Source organism: Triticum urartu, chromosome 7 (genome assembly GCF_003073215.2).
Source record: "Triticum urartu cultivar G1812 chromosome 7, Tu2.1, whole genome shotgun sequence".
Lineage (NCBI taxonomy): Eukaryota > Viridiplantae > Streptophyta > Magnoliopsida > Poales > Poaceae > Triticum > Triticum urartu.
In genome coordinates, this window is record NC_053028.1 from 709,171,978 (window position 1) to 709,194,698 (window position 22,721).

At 42.0% G+C, this 22,721-nt stretch overlaps 2 protein-coding genes and 3 pseudogenes across 2 annotated transcripts; 1 reads left to right on the forward strand and 4 right to left on the reverse strand.

Annotated features, from left to right (window-relative positions):
* Positions 1-316: 316 nt before the first annotated feature.
* LOC125519554 lies at positions 317-1,050 on the reverse strand (annotated as a pseudogene).
* Positions 1,051-2,954: 1,904 nt separating this feature from the next.
* On the reverse strand, positions 2,955-7,666 carry LOC125519555. Its single transcript, XM_048684325.1, is given in 5 exon segments — positions 2,955-3,024; positions 3,113-3,249; positions 3,333-3,416; positions 3,418-3,519; positions 7,487-7,666. Coding segments are annotated over 5 exon segments (573 nt in total).
* A 2,675-nt stretch (positions 7,667-10,341) lies between these two features.
* Positions 10,342-11,382, forward strand: LOC125519556 (annotated as a pseudogene).
* Positions 11,383-15,902: 4,520 nt separating this feature from the next.
* LOC125519557 (histidine-containing phosphotransfer protein 2-like) lies at positions 15,903-16,344 on the reverse strand. The gene is made up of 3 exons (XM_048684327.1): positions 16,285-16,344; positions 16,064-16,200; positions 15,903-15,975 (listed from the first exon to the last, which is right to left on the reverse strand). The coding sequence occupies exons 1-3, from the start codon at positions 16,342-16,344 to the stop codon at positions 15,903-15,905; spliced, it is 270 nt and encodes an 89-aa protein (XP_048540284.1).
* A 5,538-nt stretch (positions 16,345-21,882) lies between these two features.
* On the reverse strand, positions 21,883-22,485 carry LOC125519558 (annotated as a pseudogene).
* Positions 22,486-22,721: the final 236 nt, after the last annotated feature.

Genomic DNA, 22,721 nt, shown 5'->3' on the forward strand with positions numbered 1-22,721 from the left:
ATTAATAAACCAATTTTTTATAGCCATTAGATATGATTGTAAGTTAACAAACATACAGTTATAAATCAAATTTGCAGTTTAACATTTTGGTTTGAGCCTGACCACGCATTCTCTAGTGATCAATCAACATAGCACCATATTAGAACATGTATACGCTAACCAACATGTGGTTGGATGGTTAGGAGAATAGTGGTATTCACCAGCCCATTCCATGAGGGTTCAAGTCCTAGACATGGCGCTGGTGCTCTCACTTTCCTTGGATGCGGCTGGGAACAAAATACAATTATAAATGGGTTGGACAAAGAACTTAGCATCATCACCTGCAGCTGCACCCCTTGAGCTGATGCACCAGGTTGTTGACCTTGTTGAAGTCCACAGACTGCTTCCTGGGTATCTCAAAGCAGAGCGGACGAAATAAGTACCCAAGATGACATGACGAAAGCAGATGAAAAGAAGGGGGTCTTGGGGGCGGACAGCAGGCCGGCGATGTCGTTGAGGATCCTGTTGGTGTTGGCGATGAAGAGGTTGATGATCTCAGGGCCCAAGGCTGGGCCTGAGCTGCCATCCTCGTCCATTGACTGCAAGCACTGGAAATACTCATCCACCATACCCTAGATGGATCACTTCACGAGAAGCTAAAGCGATAGTCAGCCAGCAGCCACACGGGTTTAGTAGGGGGTTGAGCGTGGAATGGCCATGGCGAACATGGATGTGACAAGGTTGTTCAACTGGGCCCTAAGTGCGGCAGCCGCCATGGCGATCGATTGGGGGAGAGGAGCAGGTGCTAGAGGGATCCGAAGCTGTCGTGGCTGCGGCGGTGTTGTCGAGGAAGAGTGGAGGAGGCCTGGGGATGGAGACCCTTATATGCCAGGACGGATGAGGCTATCCGCGTGAAGACGTATGGCTCGGAGTGCCCCCCATTAACAGTGTACTGGTGGCTCGGCCGGGAGCCATTAAGGAGCTAGATGTTGTTGACGTCAGATGCAGATACATGGGCGCTCTGTCAAGGCTCGTTGGATGGTTGCACCACTGGCCATTGACAGTCGGCATCTCTCTAAAAAGTAAAAACCTCGAGATGTATGAATACCAACAAGAAGTTTAGTGGTGGCTGGCTGAGCTTGTCTTATGGATTGATCGAGGGGCATCCAGAAGGATGATGGAAACCAGCCGTTCAATCGTAGTTGGTTTAATAATCAGTCAGTTGCATTTAATAATCGACGCGATTCGCGCGTGTTTGAGGACAAGAGGACAAAAAAGAGATGAAACATAATTGTATATCCAACTCATGTTCGCTTTGCTCTACAACAAGCGAGTTCAGTTCAGTAATGAAATGAATTTGTTCCGGCTAATAATAGAAGAAAAAACTCCACAATGCTCGTTCGCCAGAGCCAACAGCATTCCGTTCGATTGCTTCGCTTCGCCTCTCTCGTGTAAACGAATGAGTAGTTCGTTGGATTGTTTTCTCGCGCCTAAGTCAGCCCTGTGGAGACGTCCTGGCTCAGCCGGGAGCCATTAACAACTAAAGGTTGACGACGCCGGATACAGCCAGATGAGCCACGGTTCAAGGCTCTGACCACTCGTTCGATGGGTCCTCCACTGGCCATTGACGGCCGGCATCTCTAAAAACCTGGAGATGTATGTTCACGAAGAACAAGTTTAGTGACGGCTGGCTAAGATTATGTATGGAAAATCATCAATGATTAATTAATTATGAGTTTGAAGCGCATGCACATTAAGAAGAGGGAGTTGCCATCACATACTAGTTTATACATCAGTTCTTGTAGGAATATTTATAAGTCCAATGGTGGGAGCAAGTAGACGCGACGTTACACATGTGTTAAAAATACTAATACTTGTATTATGGAAATATAATTTGGTTAATTTGTTAAAAGTGTTCATCGCACATTTGAAAATTGTTCAATAAACAAAGTTTGCTCAACTCTTAGAAAATGTTTGCACCATTCAGAAAAACAGTAAGTGACATTTAATTTTTTTCCACGCATTTAAAGAAAATGTACGTGACTTTTTTTGAAAAATGTTCGACATTACATTATTTTTTGTGTAATCCAAAACAAAATGTTTCGTACCAATTAAAACAGTGCACGTTCCACTTAAAAATATCGTTCACATGTTAAAAAAAATGTCCAGAACTTATGTCTACAGAAAGTTCACATGTTTAAAAAATGAAGTATCTACAGAAAGTTCATATGTTTAAAAAAATGAAGTATCTACAGAAAGTGCTTCCACGGGAGACTTGTGCCCTAGTAGTATTTAGGCCAAGAAAATCATGTGCCCTTTTGATTTGCCGCACATTAGATACTATGCACGCATCAACGATTGCATCATTTATCGGAATGAGCACGCAGAGAAAATTAGTTGTCCAGTGTGCGATGCTTCTTGATACACCAAAAAGGAGCCACATCTATTTTCTATTATATATTAAAGTATTTGTCACATCTATTTTGAAAGGAGCCACATCTATTATATACGCCAAAAATTAGTTGGAACGAGCACATTGATTTTGACAGGAGCCACATCTATCTTCTATTATATATTAAAGTATTTGTCAGGTTTCCCAAAAAAAGATAAATAGACTAAAAATTACCACAATAATTAGAAACATATGACCGTAAAATTAGTAAACCAAATTTTTATAGCCATTAGATATGATTGTAAGTTAACAAACAAACAATTATAAATCAAATTTCCAGTTTAACATTTTGGTTTGAGCCTGACCACGCATAGTCTAGTGATCAATCAACATAGCACCATATTAGAACATGTATACGCTAACCAACATGTGGTTGGATGGTTAGGAGAATAGTGGTATTCCCCAGCCCATCCCATGAGGGTTCAAGTCCTAGACTTGGCGCTGGTGCTCTCACTTTCCTTGGATGCGGATGAGAACAACATACAGTTATAAATGGGTTGGACAAAGAAATGTTTTAGCATCATCACCTACAGCTGCACCCCTTGAGCTGATGCACCGGGTCGTCGACCTTGTTGAAGTCCACGGGCTGGTTCCTGGGTATCGCAAAGCAGAGCGGACGAAATAAGTACCCAAGATGACATGACGAAAGCAAATGGAAAGAAGGGGGTCTTGGGGGCGGACAGCAGGCCGACGATGTCGTTGAGGATCCTGTTGGTGTTGGTGATGAAGAGGTTGATGACCTCAGGGACCAAGCCTGGGCCTGAGCTGCCATCCTCATCCATCGACTGCAAGTACTAGAAATACTCATCCACCATACCCTAGATGGACCATTTCACGAGAAGCTAAAGGCATAGTCAGCCAGCAACCACACGGGCTAGTAGGGGCTTGACGGTGGAATGACTGTGGCGAACATGGATGTGACAAGGTTGTTCAACTGGGCCCTGAGCGCGGCAGTCGCCGTGGCGATTGATTGGGGGAAAGGAGCAGGTGCTGGAGGGACCCGAAGTTGTGGTGGCTCCGGCGATGTTATCGGTGAAGAGTGGAGGAGGCTTGGAGACGGAGCCCATTATATACCCGGACGGATGAGTCTGTCCGCGCGAAGACGTGTGGCTGGGAGTGCCCCCATTAACAGTCTACTAGTGGCTTGGCCGTGAGCCATTAAGGAGCTAGACGTTGTCGACGTCGGATACAGCTAGATGGGTGCTCGGTCAAGGCTCGTTGGATGGTTGCTCCGCTGGCCATTGATAGTGGATTGATCGAGGGCATCCAGAAGGATGATGGAAACCAGCTGTTTAATCTTACTTGGTTTAATAATCTGTCGGTTGCATTGAATAATCGATGCGACATGCGCTTGTTTGAGGACAAGAGGACAAAGAAGAGACGGAGCGTAATTCTATATCCAACTCATGTTCGCTTCGCTCTACAACAAGCGAGTTCAGTTCAGTAATGGAATGAATTTGTTCCGGCTAATAATAGAAGAAAAAACCCCACAATGCTCTTTCGCTAGAGCCAACGGCCTTCCAATGCGCGGTGAGCGTGTTCTGTCGCCTTTAATTAACTTGCTTTGGGCCAGCTGCGTGTTGCCTTTATTTTTTTATATTTAGAAAAATACTACATACATACATTGTGAAAATAATTTAGTTGGTTTTAAAAGTGTTCATCGCATATTTAAAAAATGTTCAAGTAGTGTAAAAAAGGTTTACTCATTTGTTTTAAAACGTTTGTATCAAAAAAGTCCGACATTAAAAGATGTACACATGTTTCAAGAAAATGTACGTGGCATTTAAAAAAATGTTATACAATTTGAAGAATGTTTGTCTCAAAAAAATATGATCCATACCATTCAAATACAATGTACATTACCCTTAAGAAGAGCAACAAAAAATTACATGTCAAGGGAAAAGCAAAACATAAGTCATGACCGTTCAGACATGGCCTGTGGAGTCAATGGAGTCTACTCATCATTTTGCATCTCATGACCTAGAATTGGAACGATGCTTTCTTGGAGGCGGTGGTTAGTAAGCGGCATGCAATACTCACTCTTTCTAATGGTGACAATATGTCAGCAGCGTATTTTGTTGAAAATGACCAGCAACTCACGCTGGTTTGGCATAGCCATGTGGTTCAATGGCTGCGTAGTTGAATCAAATGATCTTATTCTTTCCTTTTTGGAATAAGCTGACTACAGTTGTGTTGACGCCTCCAACGTTGAAGGTCAATCCGGTTCTTGAAAGCCATTTTTTATCCTCATAATGTTGCATCACCCAAAAATATTCTCGTGATGGGGATGTTGTAAAATCCTAATGTATGTGGCTTCAGTTTAGCCATCACTTTATCTTCACTAGTGTAATTGGCTTCAGTTTAGTGTATAATTCGACTTAGCCATCACTCTGTTTTCACTAGCGAACACCAAGTCTTAAGATGGTTGCATCCACTCTCACCACGTCCTACACACATTCATCACTTGCACTTGTGAATGTATAATAAAGACACAAGTAAATGTACTTGTCAATGTAAACATCCTAAGCGTTTCTGACAAGCATATTTACATGGGTCTTTATTATACATTGACAAGTGCGAGTGATGAAAGTGTGTAGAACGTGGAGGGAGTGGATGCAACCAACTCAAGACTTTGTGTTCGCTAGTGAAAATAGAGTGATGGCTAAATCGAATTATATAGTAAACTAAAGCAAAATACACTAGTGAAGATAGATTGATGGCTAAACTGAAGCCACATACATTATTGTGAAAGCATAATTTATTTCATTTTTAAAATGTTTTCATCGCACATTTAGAAAATGTTCATACTGTGTAAAAAAGTTTGCTCAAGTTTTAGAAAAAGTAGTAGCATTGAACAAGAATCATGTGATATTTCTAAGTTACTTACTCGTTTCAAGAAAATGTACATTGCATTTTGAAAATTGTAATAAAATGTAAAAAGAATTCATACGAATAAAAAATGTTTCATGCACTTCAAAATCAAAATAGAAGTCTTGACCATTCAGATATGTCCCGTGGAGAATTAGAGGCTATAGGGTTTACCTAAATTCCAATTAGTGCGTGTGCACTATTTCACGTAAGGAAGCAGCCGCTGTCACTTTTATGTATGTGTACTTTTTTGTCTTCTAGCACATATGACTGTTGGCATTAAATTTGTTCACACTGGTCCATAAAAAACAGATCCACGTACATTTATTTTGAGTTTTTAAGTTTTTAACAAGTTGTATCTTTCAAACATTGAGTTCAAATTCAGATCTGTTTTCACCGCTAGAATCTTCACGACGAGATCTTTGAAACTAGATCCCGCACAAGTATGTTTTGCCGGAAGTTTTTTTATGTCAATTTTGGTCCTATATGGTGCAACTCTATTACTGCATGGTGGAACTTCAGTACATCATGATCAGTTCTTTTCAAGACCAACTTCAGAGCTGCATGACCCAACTTATTATGAGGTTGCAACTTAGAAACCATAACAACCAACCTTTTGTGATGTGCAACTAGTCTACTGTTCTGGCCAACTACCTAGTAGTGCATGTGCAACCCGTCCTCCCTACTTGTAGATGTGTAGTTTTTCCTTGTGGCACCTACCCTACTAGTAGCAATATGTGCAACTCAGTCTGTTGTTCTAGCCAACTACCTAGTAGTCGATGTGCAACTCATTCCCTTCCTACTTGTGGATATGTGGTTTTAATTGGTGGGGGCAACACACGGAGTTTCACATAGTTTGTTAGCCAGGTGGTCAAGGCAATAGACAAAGTTGGCACATCTCAGTGGCAGGGATAGTTGGATGGTCAGACAACACATCCATAAGGGATACTGAAATGTTGCATATAGACAAGGCTCTAAAGTTGCACATCTCACTAGCATGGGTGGTTTGGACGGGATGCTAGCATCTACACTTCCATGGGGGATACGGGGAAGGTTGCACATCTCTGTTAGGAAGTTGCCCGGTGCAACATCCGAAGTTGCACGTCCACTGTTGAGCACTTGGCCAAGACATTAAATAGTGAAAACGGAGATCTATGAGGGAGGGGGGGGGGAGGGAGTTGCACATCGACTACTAGAAAGTTGGTCGAGTCAATAGATGAAGTTGCACATCTCATTGGTAGGGGTACTTTGGGGTGGAGGTGTCATCAATGAAAACTGCAAGTCCACTCGTAGGGAGAAAGTTGCACATCGACTGTCACGTAGTTGCACATCAACTATCAGGCAGTTGCACCTAGTGGGGCCTAAACATACTCATGCAGCGTCTAGTTTTGAAAATCACGTCGTGATGATTCCAACAGTGAAATCGGATCTTAATTTCGATGCGTGGTTTGAAAGTTATGCCATTTTGAATTTTTAAAACAAAGAATTAAATGCAAAACAGAACAAAATGCAAGCACCAAAAGATGACCGTGAAAGTATCCTGTAGGATGTGAAAAAAACCCAGATGAGAAAAGTTTTCTAATGGAGAAAGGAGACATATTTTTTTCCTAAAATAACCGGCAGCTTCGGAGCGCTTCGGGTAGCCGTTTGCCCGCTAAACGCGTTCTAGAGTTTACACCTGAGCTCACATGCGCCCTCCTGTACAGTAAAATAAAAAACAATAGTAAAAGAAATAAAAAGCTGAAATTTTTGGAACAAAAGTTGACGAATTATGAACATGTGTTCAAATTTTCATGAAAACGCAACAGATAGAGAATCAATTTTGTTTTTTCTACGGAAGCATATTGACATGTGTTTTCGTCATGGAAATTTGCACACATGTTCAGAATTCGTCAATGGTCGTCCGTAAAAAAAATTCAGATTTTTAAAACTTATCTACTATTTTTATTTTTACTATTCACGAGGATGCGTATGAGCTCACGAGTAGAAACGATACTCTCTTCGAGGGTGTGGTGAGTAAGCAATATCAAATACTGACTCATTCAATTGTTCACAATATCGTAGGGTAGCATGTGCTTTTTGTTCAAAAAGGCTGTTAGTTTAGCAGAGCCACATTATTTAACAGCTGCGCCGTGGAATGTAACGATATTATCCTTTTTCTTTTTGGAGGAAGTTGAATAAAGTTGCCTTTGATGTATCCACCATTGACAGGTAAATCCGGTACTTGAAGGACCATAATTTAGCCTCGTAATCTTGCATCACCCAGTCATTGACAGAAGTTGTCCAGGGAGTCAAGCCACCCAATAAAGCAAGTGTACCCTCCTTGTCGAACAACTTAGGGACGACTGGAGTGGACAATGCATCCATCGAAATGACTAATTCTATGTCAAATTCAATAATGTCTTCACCGCCTCCCATAATTTCACTGGTACCATAAATACGCTAGTGCAGTCTTCATGGTGGTGGACTGATGGTAAACTGGAAAATGCGTGTGGATAACTGGGTTACAGATGTACAACTAGTTACCCCGAGAAAATATAAGGAAGGCATCACAGGACCCTTGCGACAATCTGGAGAATGGTGTTCGGAGCCCAGGAGAAAAGGTTAGAGCTGCTGATGGGAAACGACGTCACGAACAACCACAAGGCTGGTGGGCCGCCTGTGGCCATCGATCATGGGGAGCAACGGCTAGCGCCCGTGGTGCTCATGCAAGAATCTGGGTGTGATCACGCCACGTCATGACATGGTGATGGCACGACAGCGGCCAACGTCCTTCGGCGACAACCTATGAGTATTTTTCAATGATCTTTTTGGGAAGGACCTCGTGTAGGGTCACGCCTCTCCTTCCTGGCATCGTAGTGCTCTATCGATTCCCGTCGGTTCGAAAGACATGGCAAGATTTAGTCCAACAACAGCTTGAATCAAGGAGAGAGGCAAGTAAGGTGATAAAAAGCTTAAGTTTTACATGAATCACTATTCTTAATGAGGTTATAAATACAGTTATTCAAACTGGTATATTTTCAAATGACGAGAGAGTTCCAAGTCTTAATTTTTTAGTGTGATCTCGGCCATAGTTTTATCTTGGACTTCCCCACCTTTCGATTTCACTGTGACCTTTGCCAGTAATCCTCCGTTGATTTGTTCGTGTGCTGCTCAGCTCTCTCCCTCTCTTGATCCATCATGTCGTATATGAAATCCCTTCATGTCTTCATTCCACTTTATATTGCCGCAGGTGGCCAGGCTAAGATGTGGTCTCTGTCTTGAGGAAGATGCACACTGCGTGATGTATACAACTACAAACATTCCGAGGATGAAAGTAAATATTTCTTGGTTCTTATGTTGGGTGATTTGCAACACGAGATGGTAACTAATTCCTATTGTTCGATTTAGTGCCACTCCATCATGTTTTGTTTCTAATGCGTTTAGGCATTAGTTGCTTTCTGAAGCGTTAATGACAAGTACATTTACATGGGCCTTTATTATACATTTACATGCGCAAGTGATGAACGTATGTACACTACACCACAACAATGTATTCCCTACGGACGCGTGTTAGGTTAAGTTAGTAGTTTGGTATTCGAAAGATGTTTTCCCACAATATAGTTTTTCGACACACAATTCATATTTTATTAGTTAAAAGTGAAAGTTTTGGTTGTACCCCCCTTATCTAACCATCCATTTTGTGCCTCGCGGTCAATTCATGAACTTTCCACTTTTGCATCTCCAAAATAAATGAGCATATGGACATCAAACTTTACAGGTCAAGAATGTATTCGATCTACGACGTGTAACAAAAAATTCAGTTTTTTTGTTCAAATTAAATTTTGTATATTTATAATAGATCAACAAATTCCATATTCTCTTTCCAACATTTTAGTTCCAAAGTTATAATGATCTATAAAGTTTGATGTACATATGTTTTATCATTTGAGAGGAACCCACAAAAGAAATTTGTATGTCCTAAGTTAGTTGGATAGCACATATGTCGAAGCAATGTTAGAGGGTATAGATAAGGGAGTGTGCACTTAGTATTAGCAAAACCAATCTCTATTTAAAATTTTGGTCAAAGTTTTACTCATAATATCGGAGAAAGTAGTTGCTAGAAATTGATGAGGATTTTGTGCATTTACAGAATATATCTAGGAGATATATAGTAGCCAGTTAATTTTGTGAGATCATTTATGTACAGATATGTGGTCATTTTATTGTATTAATTGTAATAGGATTTTTTGGCATGGTACTAAAATTATCTAAATATTGGGCGATGGAAATAGATAGCGCTCAAATATTATCACGAGAAGGCATGTTTTCAATCCTTTAAAACTCAACCACAAACACTAGCAGGAACACACTACCCAGATCGAGAAATACCGATCTCTCACACTAGGTTTGCTACGTAGTGAGCCTGCCGGCCAAGATTTTGCTTTGGGATCTCTTCTACCGTTGGTCGCCATTCCACTGCACTCTTCCATTTCAAGGTCTGTTATTCAATCCATAGCTGGTACTAGATGGTAGTAGTAGACAGTAGAGACTAGTAGTACTGTGCTGCATAGGTAGATGCATGGTTCGCATATATTCATTTTTTATATGAGAAGTATATATAAGTAAAAATCGTAGGAGTGGCCGTTCAGTTGGAATTGATCTTCCTGTGGTGCCGTTTTGTTTGTAGTATTAATTCAGAGGAACACCGTAGCAGACCAGAGGAACACCGTTCGTTTCCTCTGATTTTATGGGAGTCAAAATATTCGGGCCGAGCTCTTTTTTGTAGGAAAGCCCGAGGAAAAGAGATATAATGCTACCCTGTGATGCAACTCTTCTTTGCCATGGGCTGGTTCAAGAAACACGCGTAGGTGAGTTTGGTCCATAACTTGTATCTAGGCCAAGTAGTGTTATTGGCAGGTGATCCTACAATAATTGTGTCCCACCTTTTGAATAGGTCGAGGTGGTTCACTAGTACATATATTTCTGTTATTTTAAAATAATGAAGCATATTTTGTGTGCTAATAGGATCTTGTGTGGAATTGCAGGCACTTGAATTGCACATGGAGTTTGGAACTACAGTCTCGACCTGCAACGCGACGGTGGTTCAGGATAGCCACATCTTTGTGGTTAATGACTATAGTGTCATCAAGGAAACTGGACCGGGCAATTTTATGAGATCCCATGCCTTCCAAGTTGGTGAGTATGACTGTTCAGTTAGATTCTACCCACAAGGAATCAATGCTGAAAGCCAAAAGCACAAGTCTATTCTTGTTGAGCTTATGAGGGAAAATGCTGAAGTGAAGGCAATATTTTGTTATCGATTGATCTCCCCAGGAGGACAGAGCATGGAGTTGAATCAGATCGGAGTTTTAAACTTATCTAGTGCAGAAGGCAAATGTAGGATGGGAGGGTGTGGGACAAGGTAATGGAGAAAACTTTGCTTGAAGCAGAATATGTGGAATTTGACCACTTCTTGATTGAATGTTCGATCACTGTTATGAAAGATCCATTGGTGACTTGCAGTGACTTACTACTTTCACCCCAAGTGAAGCTGCCACAATCCCATCTATCAACTGATATGGCAAATCTATTAGAGTCAAAAGAAGGGGCGGACGTGACCTTCTACTTCCAAGGTGAATCATTTCTTGCACATATGCTAGTGCTTGCTGCAAGGTTCCCTGTGTTTAGGGTGCAGCTCTATGGCCCAATGATGGAGAATGACGGATCATCTATAATCCTGCAAGTTATGTTACCTGATATATTTAAGGCTCTCTTATATTTTGTACACAGACTGCTTGGTGCTTCCTTTCAACAATTTCGATGACGAGGACATAGAAGAGATTGTACGCCACTTACTCAAGGCTGCCGATCGATACGCAATTGAAAAGCTGAAGCTCATATGTGAGGCTATTCTTTACAGGTGTCTTAAAGTACAAACAGTGGCAACTACATATGCGTTAGCTGATCAACATTAGTGTAACGATCTCAAACAGGAATGCCTCAAATTTATGGCATCTCCAACAATACTTGGTGAAGTCATGGCAAGCCAAGACTATGATAACCTCAAGAGAAAGAGTGCTAGTTTTTCTAAGCGTAAATGAAAAGTATGTTTACACGAGTCTTTATTATACATTGACAAGTGCAAGTCATGAGCGTGTGTAGGACATGGAGAGTGTGGATGCAACCAATCCAAGACTTGGCGTTCGCTAGTGAAAACAGAGTGACGGCTAAACCAAATTATACACTAAACTGAAGCCAAATACACTAGTGAAGACAAAAGTGATGGCTAAACTGAAGCCACATACAATATTTGTTGGTGCTAATCTTGTTATAAGGTCTGTCAGATATTGGATTAGACTTCAACTCTATGCATTAGTTCAGTATAGGATAGTTTGTACGTGCATGTGTTTGTAGCGTGCATGCATTGGCTTTCTGCTTAATTAGTTTCATGTAGCAAATAAGTAGGACCTGTCACGTCGTATGTGGACATACAGGTATAGATCAAGTCGTAGCTAGTGAAGACAAAAGTGATGGCTAAACTGAAGCCACATACAATATTAGATTTACAGAAACTGGACACGGAAGGCGAGACCCTATGTGCGCATCGCGAGCGTGTTCTGTCACCTCTAATTAACAAGCTTGAGCGCCAGCTGCAGTTGGTGAGAGAAAATCAAGAAGACACACCTGATGAGAGAGACAACGGCGGCCAGTTCGGGCAACAATGGTTCACACCTGTGTTATGGAAGAAGGCGGAGTAGAAGGTCCTCGTCGGAATGAGGGAAAGCAGCAGCTCATTTGAGTGAGCGAGGCGACGCCAGGGAGGAGGGTGAACCCGTGCGAGCCCGTGCTCGTTGCAACCAGTTAAGGAGGAGAGTAGGAGCTAGAGGCCATAGTGCGAGGTTCTGTCTAGACGGAGGCAAGCGAGCTCGGCCCGGAGTGTAGGAGGCAGAGCAGCCGGAGCCACCACGGCCTGGTGGATGGGCAAGGTGAGACGGAAGCATAGCTCGCCTATAGGGAGCCAGTAGACCTGACGCCACACATGTGTTTTTCCTTTTTAATTTTATTTCTATTAAAAAGAGTATATACATTATTATGAAAAGATAATTTATATTTTTTTAAAAAGTGTTCATTCCACATTAAAAAATGTTCATACTGTGTAAAATATGATTGCTCAATATTAAGGAAATGTTTGTACTCCCCCCGTTTCTTTTTAGTCTGCATATAAAATTTGGTCGAAGTCAAACTTTGTAAAGTTTGACCAACTTTATAAGAAAGAATATCAACAATCACAGTATGAAACCAATATATTAGATGCATCATGAAATGAATTTACCATATAGCTTTAATATTGTAGATGTTGATACTTCATTATATAAATTTGCTCAAACTTTGTGTAGTTTGACTTTGACCAAATCTTATATGCAAACTAAAAAGAAACGGAGGGAGTACCATTCGGTAAGAAGTATGTGTCATTTCGAAGCTATTCACCCGTTTCCAAAAATGTATGTGGAATTTTTAAAAAAATTATACAATGTAAACAATGTGTGCATAATTCGGAAAAATGTTTCATGCAGTTTAGAAACAATGTACATTACACATAAAAGGAGCTATGAACAAAAGGCATGTCAAGGCAAAAGCAAAACAGAAGTCACCAACATTCTCAGACATGCCCTATGGAGATTGAAGGCTATGGATTCTTCTCGAGAGCTTATATGCACACTCATGAACAGTAAAAAATAGTAAATGATATAAAAAAACTGATTATCTTGGAACAAACATTGACGAATTCTCCACATGTGTTCAAATTGTTATGACGAAACAACACATAGAGCATCAATTTTGTTTTTTTTTCTACGGAAGTAGTTTTACATGTTTTTTATACATGGTAATTTGCATGCATGTTCAGAATTGTTAATGTTTGTTCGCATTAAAAAATCAGATTTCAAAAAGTTTGTATACTACTTTTCTTATTTTACTGTTCACGAGGATGCATCTGAGCTCGCGAGCATAAACTTGATGTCCCTGATCTTTGTGCATCTCATGCCCTAGAATTGGAGCTAGGATTTCGGAGAGGGTGCGGTGAGTAAGCAACATGCAATACTGACACATTCATTGTAGACAATACCATAGGGTAGCACGTGTTTTTTTTGTTGAAAACGACTACTGATTAGCACAACCATGTTGTTCAACAGCTGTGCACCGTGGGCTCCAAGGATCTTATCGTTTTCTTTTTGGAGGAAGCTGAATAAAGTTGTCTTTGATGCCTCCACCATCGACAGGCCAATCCAGTACTCGAAGGCCCGTATTTTAGCCTCGTAATCCTGCATTACCCGGACATTAATAGAAGTTAGCTTGGAGTCAAGCCACCCCATAAAGCAAGTGTCCCCTTCGTGTCGAACAACTTCCCGTGATGGCATGGCTAGGGAGGACCGCGCATCCATCGGAATGACTCTGATTCTATGTCGAACACAATAATGTCTCGACCGTCTCCTGTAATGTCACTTGCTCCATAAAGAGGCCAGTGCAGTCTGCCATGTTGGTGGACAGGTGGTAAAAAGTTAGATGAATAGCGCATTTTCTTGAGTAACTTTTGTTCCGTGGAAGGCGGCGAAACCATTGTAGGAAAGGCCAGAGATGCTGATGGGCTACGGCGTCACAAAGATGATGAGCTTGGCGGCCCCGTGTGGCAGTCGACGATGGGGAGCGATGACTTGGCGGTGGCGGTGCTCAAGAAAGAATGCGGGTGTGGGTGTCACGCTGGGCAATGACATGGCGACGACACGGCAGCGGCCGACCTCCTTGGGTGGCAACCAGATGAGTATCATGTCAATGATCTCCTCTGGTAGGTCCTCGAGCAGGGTCACGCATCTCCTACCCAACTTCATAGTGCGTCGACGACTTCGGTCGATTGAAAAGACATGGCAAGCTTTAGTCCAATAACAACTTTAATCAAGAAGAGAAGCAAACAAAAGTAATGGCAAGTACATTTACATGGGTGTTTATTATAAATTCAAAACTTCAAATGATGAACATTTGTAGGACGTGGACAGAGTGGAGGCAACCAGATCTAGACTTGGTATTCACTAGTGAAAACGGAATTGACTGCTAAACCGAATTATACACTGAACTAAAGCCAAATACTCTAGTGAAAACAGAGTGCCGGCTAAACTAAAGCCACATACAATGCTAGCTTAACAGAAACTGGACTCGGAAGGCGAGACCGTCGAAGGGTCCTCACGATGGTATAGCGAGCTATGTGCGCATCATGAGAATGTTATTTCGCTTGTAATTGACTAGCTTGACCACTAGCGGAAGGTGGAGAGAGAAAATCAAAAGGACGCACCAGAGAAGAGAGAGACAACAACGGCCAGTTTGGGTTGCAAAAATGCTCACCTCCATTGGTGTAGAAGGTGGTGGAGAAGGTGCTTGCTAGAGACAGAAAGAACATCAGCTCGGTTGAGTGAGTGAGGCGACGCCAGGGCGGAGGGTCCAGCCGTGTCGGGGCCGTGCTCATCCGTGTCTAGGCCAGGAAGAGAGTTGGAGCTGGAGGCCATCATATGAAGTTCCAATGTTTGGCGGCAGGCGAGCAAACTGAATCTGGTATCCAGGAGGCAGGGCAGGAGCTGAGACAGCAAAGGTGGATGGGCATGTCAAGACAGTAGATGAGCTAAAGCGAGCAAGTAGACATGGTATCACACATGTGCTTTTTTCTTTTTTATTTTGTTTATATTAAAGAAATAGTAAATAAACTAAGGTTGCTCCACTCTTAGAAAATGTTTGTACCGTTCATAAAAACTGCAAGTGACATTTAGTTTTTGCATGCATGTCAAGAAAATGTATGTGACATTTTTGGAAAATGTTTGACATTATATTTTTTGTGTAATCCAAACAAAATGTTTCGTACCGTACAAAATGTTCAGAACTTGTATTTTGAGAAAACGTTAATCGTATATTAATCTTTTAACACACACACACACACACACACACAGACACACACACACACACACAAAAGTATTTTCAATGTAAAAGATATACAATGTGTAAGAAAAAGTATACATCAAAACGTCTACATGAAAATTAGTTAATCATATATTCAAAAATGTTCAAAACACATATTTGGAAAATTACTAGTCAAGTATTGAAAATCTTAAATCTATGGAAAATTACCCCTAAAAAGGGAGCAAATTGATTTCGAAAGGAGCCACATCTATCTTCTATTATATATTAAAGTATTTGACAGGTTTCCCAAAAAAAGATAAATAGACTAAAAATTACCACAATAATTAAAAATATATGACCATAATATTAATAAACCAATTTTTTATAGCCATTAGATATGATTGTAAGTTAACAAACATACAGTTATAAATCAAATTTGCAGTTTAACATTTTGGTTTGAGCCTGACCACGCATTCTCTAGTGATCAATCAACATAGCACCATATTAGAACATGTATACGCTAACCAACATGTGGTTGGATGGTTAGGAGAATAGTGGTATTCCCCAGCCCATCCCATGAGGGTTCAAGTCCTAGATTTGGCGCTGGTGCTCTCACTTTCCTTGGATGCGGCTGGGAAAAACATACAATTATAAATGGGTTGGACAAAGAAATGTCTTAGCATCATCGCCTGCAGCTGCACCCCTTGAGCTGATGCACCAGGTTGTTGACCTTGTTGAAGTTCACGGGCTGCTTCCTGGGTATCTCAAAGCAGAGGGGGCGAAATAAGTACCCAAGATGACATGACGAAAGCAGATGAAAAGAAGGGGGTCTTGGGGGCGGACAGCAGGCCGACGATGTCGTTGAGGATTCTGTTGGTGTTGGCGATGAAGAGGTTGATGACCTCAGGGACCAAGGTTGGGCCTGAGCTGCCATCCTCGTCCATCGACTGCAAGCACTGGAAATACTCATCCACCATACCCTAGATGGATCAGTTCACGAGAAGCTAAAGTGATAGTCAGCCAGCAACCACATGGGTTTAGTAGGGGGTTGAGGCTGGAATGGCCATGGCGAACATGGATGTGACAAGGTTGTTCAACTGGGCCCTAAGCGCGGCAGCCGCCATGGCGATCGATTGGGGGAGAGGAGCAGGTGCTGGAGGGATCCGAAGCTGTTGTGGCTGCGGCGGTGTTGTCGATGAAGAGTGGAGGAGGCTTGGGGATGGAGACCCTTATATGCCCAGACGGATGAGGCTATCCGCCCGAAGACGTGTGGCTGGGAGTGCCCCCCATTAACAGTGTACTAGTGGCTTCGCCGGGAGCCATTAAGGAGCTAGATGTTGTTGACGTCGGATGCAGATACATGGGCGCTCTGTCAAGGCTCGTTGGATGGTTGCACCACTGGCCATTGACAGTCGGCATCTCTCTAAAAAGTAAAAACCTCGAGATGTATGAATACCAACAAGAAGTTTAGTGGTGGCTGGCTGAGCTTGTCTTATGGATTGATCGAGGGGCATCCAGAAGGATGATGGAAACCAGCCGTTTAATCGTATTTGGTTTAATAATTTGTCAGTTGCATTTAATAATCGACGCGATGCGTTCGTGTTTGAGGACAAGAGGACAAAGAAGAGACGGAACATAATTGTATATCCAACTCATGTTTGCTTTGCTCTACAACAAGCGAGTTCAGTTCAGTAATGGAATGAATTTATTCCGGCTAATAATAGAATTAAAAACTCCACAATGCTCGTTCGCCAGAGCCAACGGCATTCTGTTCGATTGCTTCGCTTCGCCTCTCTCGTGTAAACGAAGGAGTAGTTCGTTGGATTGTTTTCTCGCGCATAAGTCAGCCTTGTGGCGACGTCCTGGCTCAGCCGGGAGCCATTAACAACTAAAGGTTGACGACGCCGGATGCAGCCAGATGAGCCACGGTTCAAGGCTCTGACCACTCGTTCGACGGGTCCTCCACTGGCCATTGATGACCGGCATCTCTAAAAACCTGGAGATGTATGTTCACGAAGAACAAGTTTAGTGACGGCTGGCTAAGATTGTGTATGGAAAATCATCAATGATTAATTAATTATGAGTTTGAAGTGCATGCACATTAAGAAGAGGGAGTTGCCATCACATACTAGTTTATACATCAGTTCTTGTAGGAATATTTATAAGTCCAATGGTGGGAGCAAGTAGTCGCGACGTTACACATGTGTTAAAAATACTAATACTTGTATTATGGAAATATAATTTGGTTAATTTGTTAAAATTGTTCATCACACATTTGAAAATTGTTCAATAAAGAAAGTTTGCTCAACTCTGGGAAAATGCTTGCACCATTCAGAAAAACAGTAAGTGACATTTAATTTTTTTTCCACACATTTAAAGAAAATGTACGTGACTTTTTCGGAAAATGTTCGACATTACATTATTTTTTGTGTAATGCAAAACAAAATGTTTCGTACCATTAAAAACAGTGCACGTTCCACTTAAAAATATCGTTCACATGTTAAAAAAAATATCCAGAACTTATGTCTACAGAAAGTTCACATGTTTAAAAAATGAAGTATCTACAGAAAGTTCATATGTTTTAAAAAAATGAAGTATCTACAGAAAGTGCTTCCACGGGAGACTTGTGCCCTAGTAGTATTTAGGCCAAGAAAATCGTGTGCCCTTTTGATTTGCCGCACATTAGATACTATGCACGTATCAACGATCGCATCATTTATCGGAACAAGCACGCGAAGGAAAGCTCCTCAGAAAGTTATCTGCTACTGATGCTAAGGAAGAAAGCTCAAGCGCTGGCTTGGATGTCAATTTGCGCCGTGACATGGCGACGACACGACAGCAACCGACCTCCTTGGGTGGCAACCTGATGAGTATCTTGTCAATGATGTCCTTGAGCAAGTCCTCGAGCAAGGTCATGCCTCTCCTGCACGGTATTGTAGTGCGCCGTCGACTCAGTCGGTTAGAAAGACACACCAAGATTTACTCCAATAACAACTTGTATCAAGAAGAGAAGCAAGCAAATTGACAGAAAGCATAAGTTTTGCATTGATCAGCAATGTCAAGTAAATTTACATGGGTCTTGATTATAGATTGAAAATTTCAAATGATGAATGTGTGTAGGACGTGAAGAGAGTGGATGCAACCAACTCAAGACTTGGGGTTCGCTAGTGAAAACAGAACTAACGGGTAAACAGATTTATACACTGAACTGAAGCCAAATACACTAGTGAAGATAGAGTGACGGCTAAACTAAAGCCATATACAGTGCTAGCTCAACAACAAATAGACTTGGAAACCGAGACCCTTGGAAGGTCCTGCGACGGTAGCGAGTTATGTGCACATCATGAGCATGTTCTGTCGCTTGTAATTAACTAGCTTGAGCGTTAGCTGAAGGTGGAGAGAGTAAATCAAGAGAACACACCCTAGGAGAGGGAGATAGAGAGAGACAACAACGGCCAGTTCTGGCGGCGATAGTGCTCACCACCATTGGGGGAGAACGTGGTGGAGAAGGCGCTCGTCAGAGCAGCGGCTCGGTTGAGTGAGTGAGGCAACGCCAGGGCGGAGGGTCAAGCCATGTCGGGGTCAAGCTCTTCCGCGACTAGGCTAGGAGGAGAGCTGGAGCTCGAGGCTATACAACGAAGTTCTAGTGTGTGGAGGGAGGTAAGCAAGCTCAATCTGGTATGCGGGAGGTAGGGCAGGAGCCGCATCGTCAAGGTGGATGGGCATGTCGAGACGGAAGCTGAGCTCACATGTAGGGAGCAAGTGGACGTGGCGTCACACATTTTTTTAATTTTGTTTATATTTTAGAAAAATACTAAATACTTGTATTATGAAAATATATTTTGGCCAATTTTTTAAAAGTGCTCATTGCACATTTGAAAATTGTTCGATAAACAAAGTTTGCTCTACTCTTAGAAGATGTTTGCACCATTCAAGGGTGGTGTGCCGCCCATGGCCATCGACAATGGTTAGCGACGGCTGGCGCCAGCGGTGCTCATGCAAGAATGCGGGTGTGGATTTCACACTTCGTCACGACATGGTGATGGCACGACAGCGGCCAATGTCCTTTGGCGGAATCCTGATGAGTATTTTTTCAACGACCTCCTCGGGCAGGGCCGCGCCACTCCTTGCCGGCATCATAGTGCTCCGTCGACTCCGCTCGGTTGGAAAGACACGAGAAGATTCAGTCCAACAACGGCTTGAATCAAGAAGAGAGGCAAGTAAGGTGAAAGAAAGCATAAGTTTTACATTAATCAGTATTTTTAATGATGCTATAAATAAAATTATTCAAACAGGAATATTCTCAAACGACGAGAGAGTTCCAAGTCTTCATTTTACTGTGTGATCTCGGCCATAGTTTCATCTTGGACTTCCCCACCCTTAGGTTTGAGTGTGATCTTGGCCACTAATCTACGTCGATTGGTTGGTGTGTTGCTTTGCTCTCTTACTCTGTTGATCCATCATGTCATATATGAAATCTCTTCATGTCTTCACATTCCACTTCTAATTGCTGTAGTTGACCAGGCTAAAATGATGTCTCAGGTCTTGTGGAAGGTCCACACCGCACGTTGAATACAAGTACAAAAATTCGGAGAATGAAAGTAAACATTTCTTGGTGCTTCTGTTGGGCCATTTCCAACACGAGATGGTAACTAATATCTATTGTTAGATTTGGTACAACTCCATCATGTTTTGCTTCATATGCATTTAGGAATTAGCTATTTTCCTAAGCATAAATGAAAAGTATGTTTACATGCATGGATTTTTATTATACATTGACAAGTGCAAGTGATGAAGGTGTGGACAAAGTGGATGCAACCAGATCTAGACTTGGTATTCACTAGTGAAAACGGAAGTGACTGCTAAACCAAATTATACACTGAACTAAAGCCAAATACTCTAGTGAAAACAGAGTGCCGGCTAAACTAAAGCCACATACAATGCTAGCTTAACAGAAACTGGACTCAGAAGGCGAGACCCTCGGAGGGTCCTCGCGATGGCAGCGAGCTATGTTCGCATCATGAGCATGTTATTTCACTTGTAATTGACTAGCTTGACCGCTAGCTGAAGGTGGAGAGAGAAAATCAAAAGGACGCACCCGAGAAGAGAGAGACAACAATGGCCAGTCCGGGTTGCGACAGTGCTCACCTCCAATGGGGTAGAAGGTGGTGGAGAAGGCGCTTGCTCGAGGCAGAGCAACGGCTCAGTTGAGTGAGTGAGGCGATGGCTGGGCGGAGGGTCCAGTCGTGTCGAGGCCATGCTCATCTGAGACTCATCTGAGACTAGGCCAGGAAGGGAGTTAGAGCTGGAGGCCATCGCACGAAGTTCCAGTGTGTGGCGGCAGGCGAGCAAGCTGAATCCGGTATCCAGGAGGCAGGGCAAGAGCTGGGACAGTAAGGTGGATGAGCATGTCGAGACGGTATTCGAGCTCACCTAAAGGGAGCAAGTAGACGTGATGTCACACATGTGCTTTTTTCCATTTTATTTTGTTTATATTAAAAAAAGTAAATACTTGTATTATAAGAATATAAATTGGTTAATTTTTGAAAAGTGTTCATTGCACCTTTAAAAATGGGTCAATAAACAAAGTTTTCTCCACTCTTAGAAAATGTTTCTACCGTTCAAAAAAACAGCAAGTAACATTTACTGTTTTCATGCATTTAAAAATATGTACGTGACATTTTTCGAAAATGTTTGACATTATAATTTTTTTGTGTAATCCAAACAAAATGTTTCGTACCATACAAAATGTTGAAAACTTGTATTTTGGGAAAATGTTCAAAACACGTATTTGGACAATTACTAGTCAAGTATTGAAAATATTAAATATATATTCAAAATATATTTTAGATGTATAAAAAATACACAATGTTTATGAAAAATACTAGACACCAAAACATATATTTTCAAAATGTTAAACATGTTTAAAAATGTTTGTAATGTGCTTCAAAAGTGTACAATGTGCATAGAAAAAATAATAGAAAATAAAATAAGAAACCTCAGAAAAACAGAAGAAAAGACAAAGAAACTGAATAAAAAAATGATAAGGAAAGACGAAAAAACGAAAACCAAGGAAAGACAGAAGAAAACCGATGCAAAATAGTGAAAAAGTATAAACATAAAAAAACTACCATATAGCTATAATATTGGATCGGCCCAGTAGTGCCTCGCGCTAGGCGAGAATTATTAGCAAGGCAACACATTGATACCCCAAGGGAGCACATTGATTTTGAAAGGAGCCACATCTATCTTCTATTATATATCAAAGTATTTGTCAGGTTTCCCAAAAAAGATAAATAGACTAAAAATTACCACAATAATTAGAAACATATGACCATAAAATTAATAAACCAAATTTTTATAGCCATTAGATATGATTGTAAGTTAACAAACAAACAATTATAAATCAAATTTCCAGTTTAACATTTTGGTTTGAGCCTGACCACGCATAGTCTAGTGATCAATCAACATAGCACCATATTAGAACATGTATACGCTAACCAACATGTTGTTGGATGGTTAGGAAAATAGTGGTATTGCCCAGCCCATCCCATGAGGGGTTCAAGTCCTAGACTTGGCGCTGGTGCTCTCACTTTCCTTGGATGCGGCTGAGAACTACATACAGTTATAAATGGGTTGGACAAAGAAATGTTTTAGCATCATCACCTGCAGCTGCACCCCTTGAGCTGATGCAGCAGGTTGTCGACCTTGTTGAAGTCCATGAGCTGGTTCCTGGGGATCGGAAAGCAGAGCAGACGAAATAAGTACCTAAGATGACATGACGAAAGCAGATGGAAAGAAGGGGGTCTTGGGGGCGGACAGCAGGCCAGCGATAACGTTGAGGATCCTGTTGGTGTCGGCGATAAAGAGGTTGATGACCTCAGGGACCAAGCCTGGGCCTGAGCTGCCATCCTCGTCCATCGACTGCAAGTACCGGAAATACTCATCCACCATACCCTAGATGGACCATTTCATGAGAAGCTAAAGGCATAGTCATCCAGCAACCACACGAGTTTAGGGGGGTTGACGGTGGAATGACCGTGGCGAACATGGATGTGACAAGGGTCTTCAACTGGGCCCTGAGCACGGCAGCCGCCGTGGCGATTGATTGGGGGAAAGGAGCAGGTGCTGGAGGGATCCGAAGCTGTGGTGGCTCCGGTGATGTTGTCGATGAAGAGTGGAGGAGGCTTGGGGACGGAGCCCCTTATATACCCGGACAGATGAGGCTGTCCGCGCGAAAACGTGTGGCTGGGAGTGCCCCCCATTAACAGTCTACTAGTGGTTTGGCCGGGAGCCATTAAGGAGCTAGGCGTTGTCGACGTCGGAGGCAGCTAGATGGGTGCTCGGTCAAGGATCGTCGGATGGTTGCTCCGCTGGCCATTGACAGTGGGCATCTCTCTTAAAAGTAAAAAACCTCGAGATGTATGAATACAAACAAGAAGTTTAGTGGTTGCTGGCTGAGACTGTCTTATGGTTTGATGAGGGCATCCAGAAGGATGAT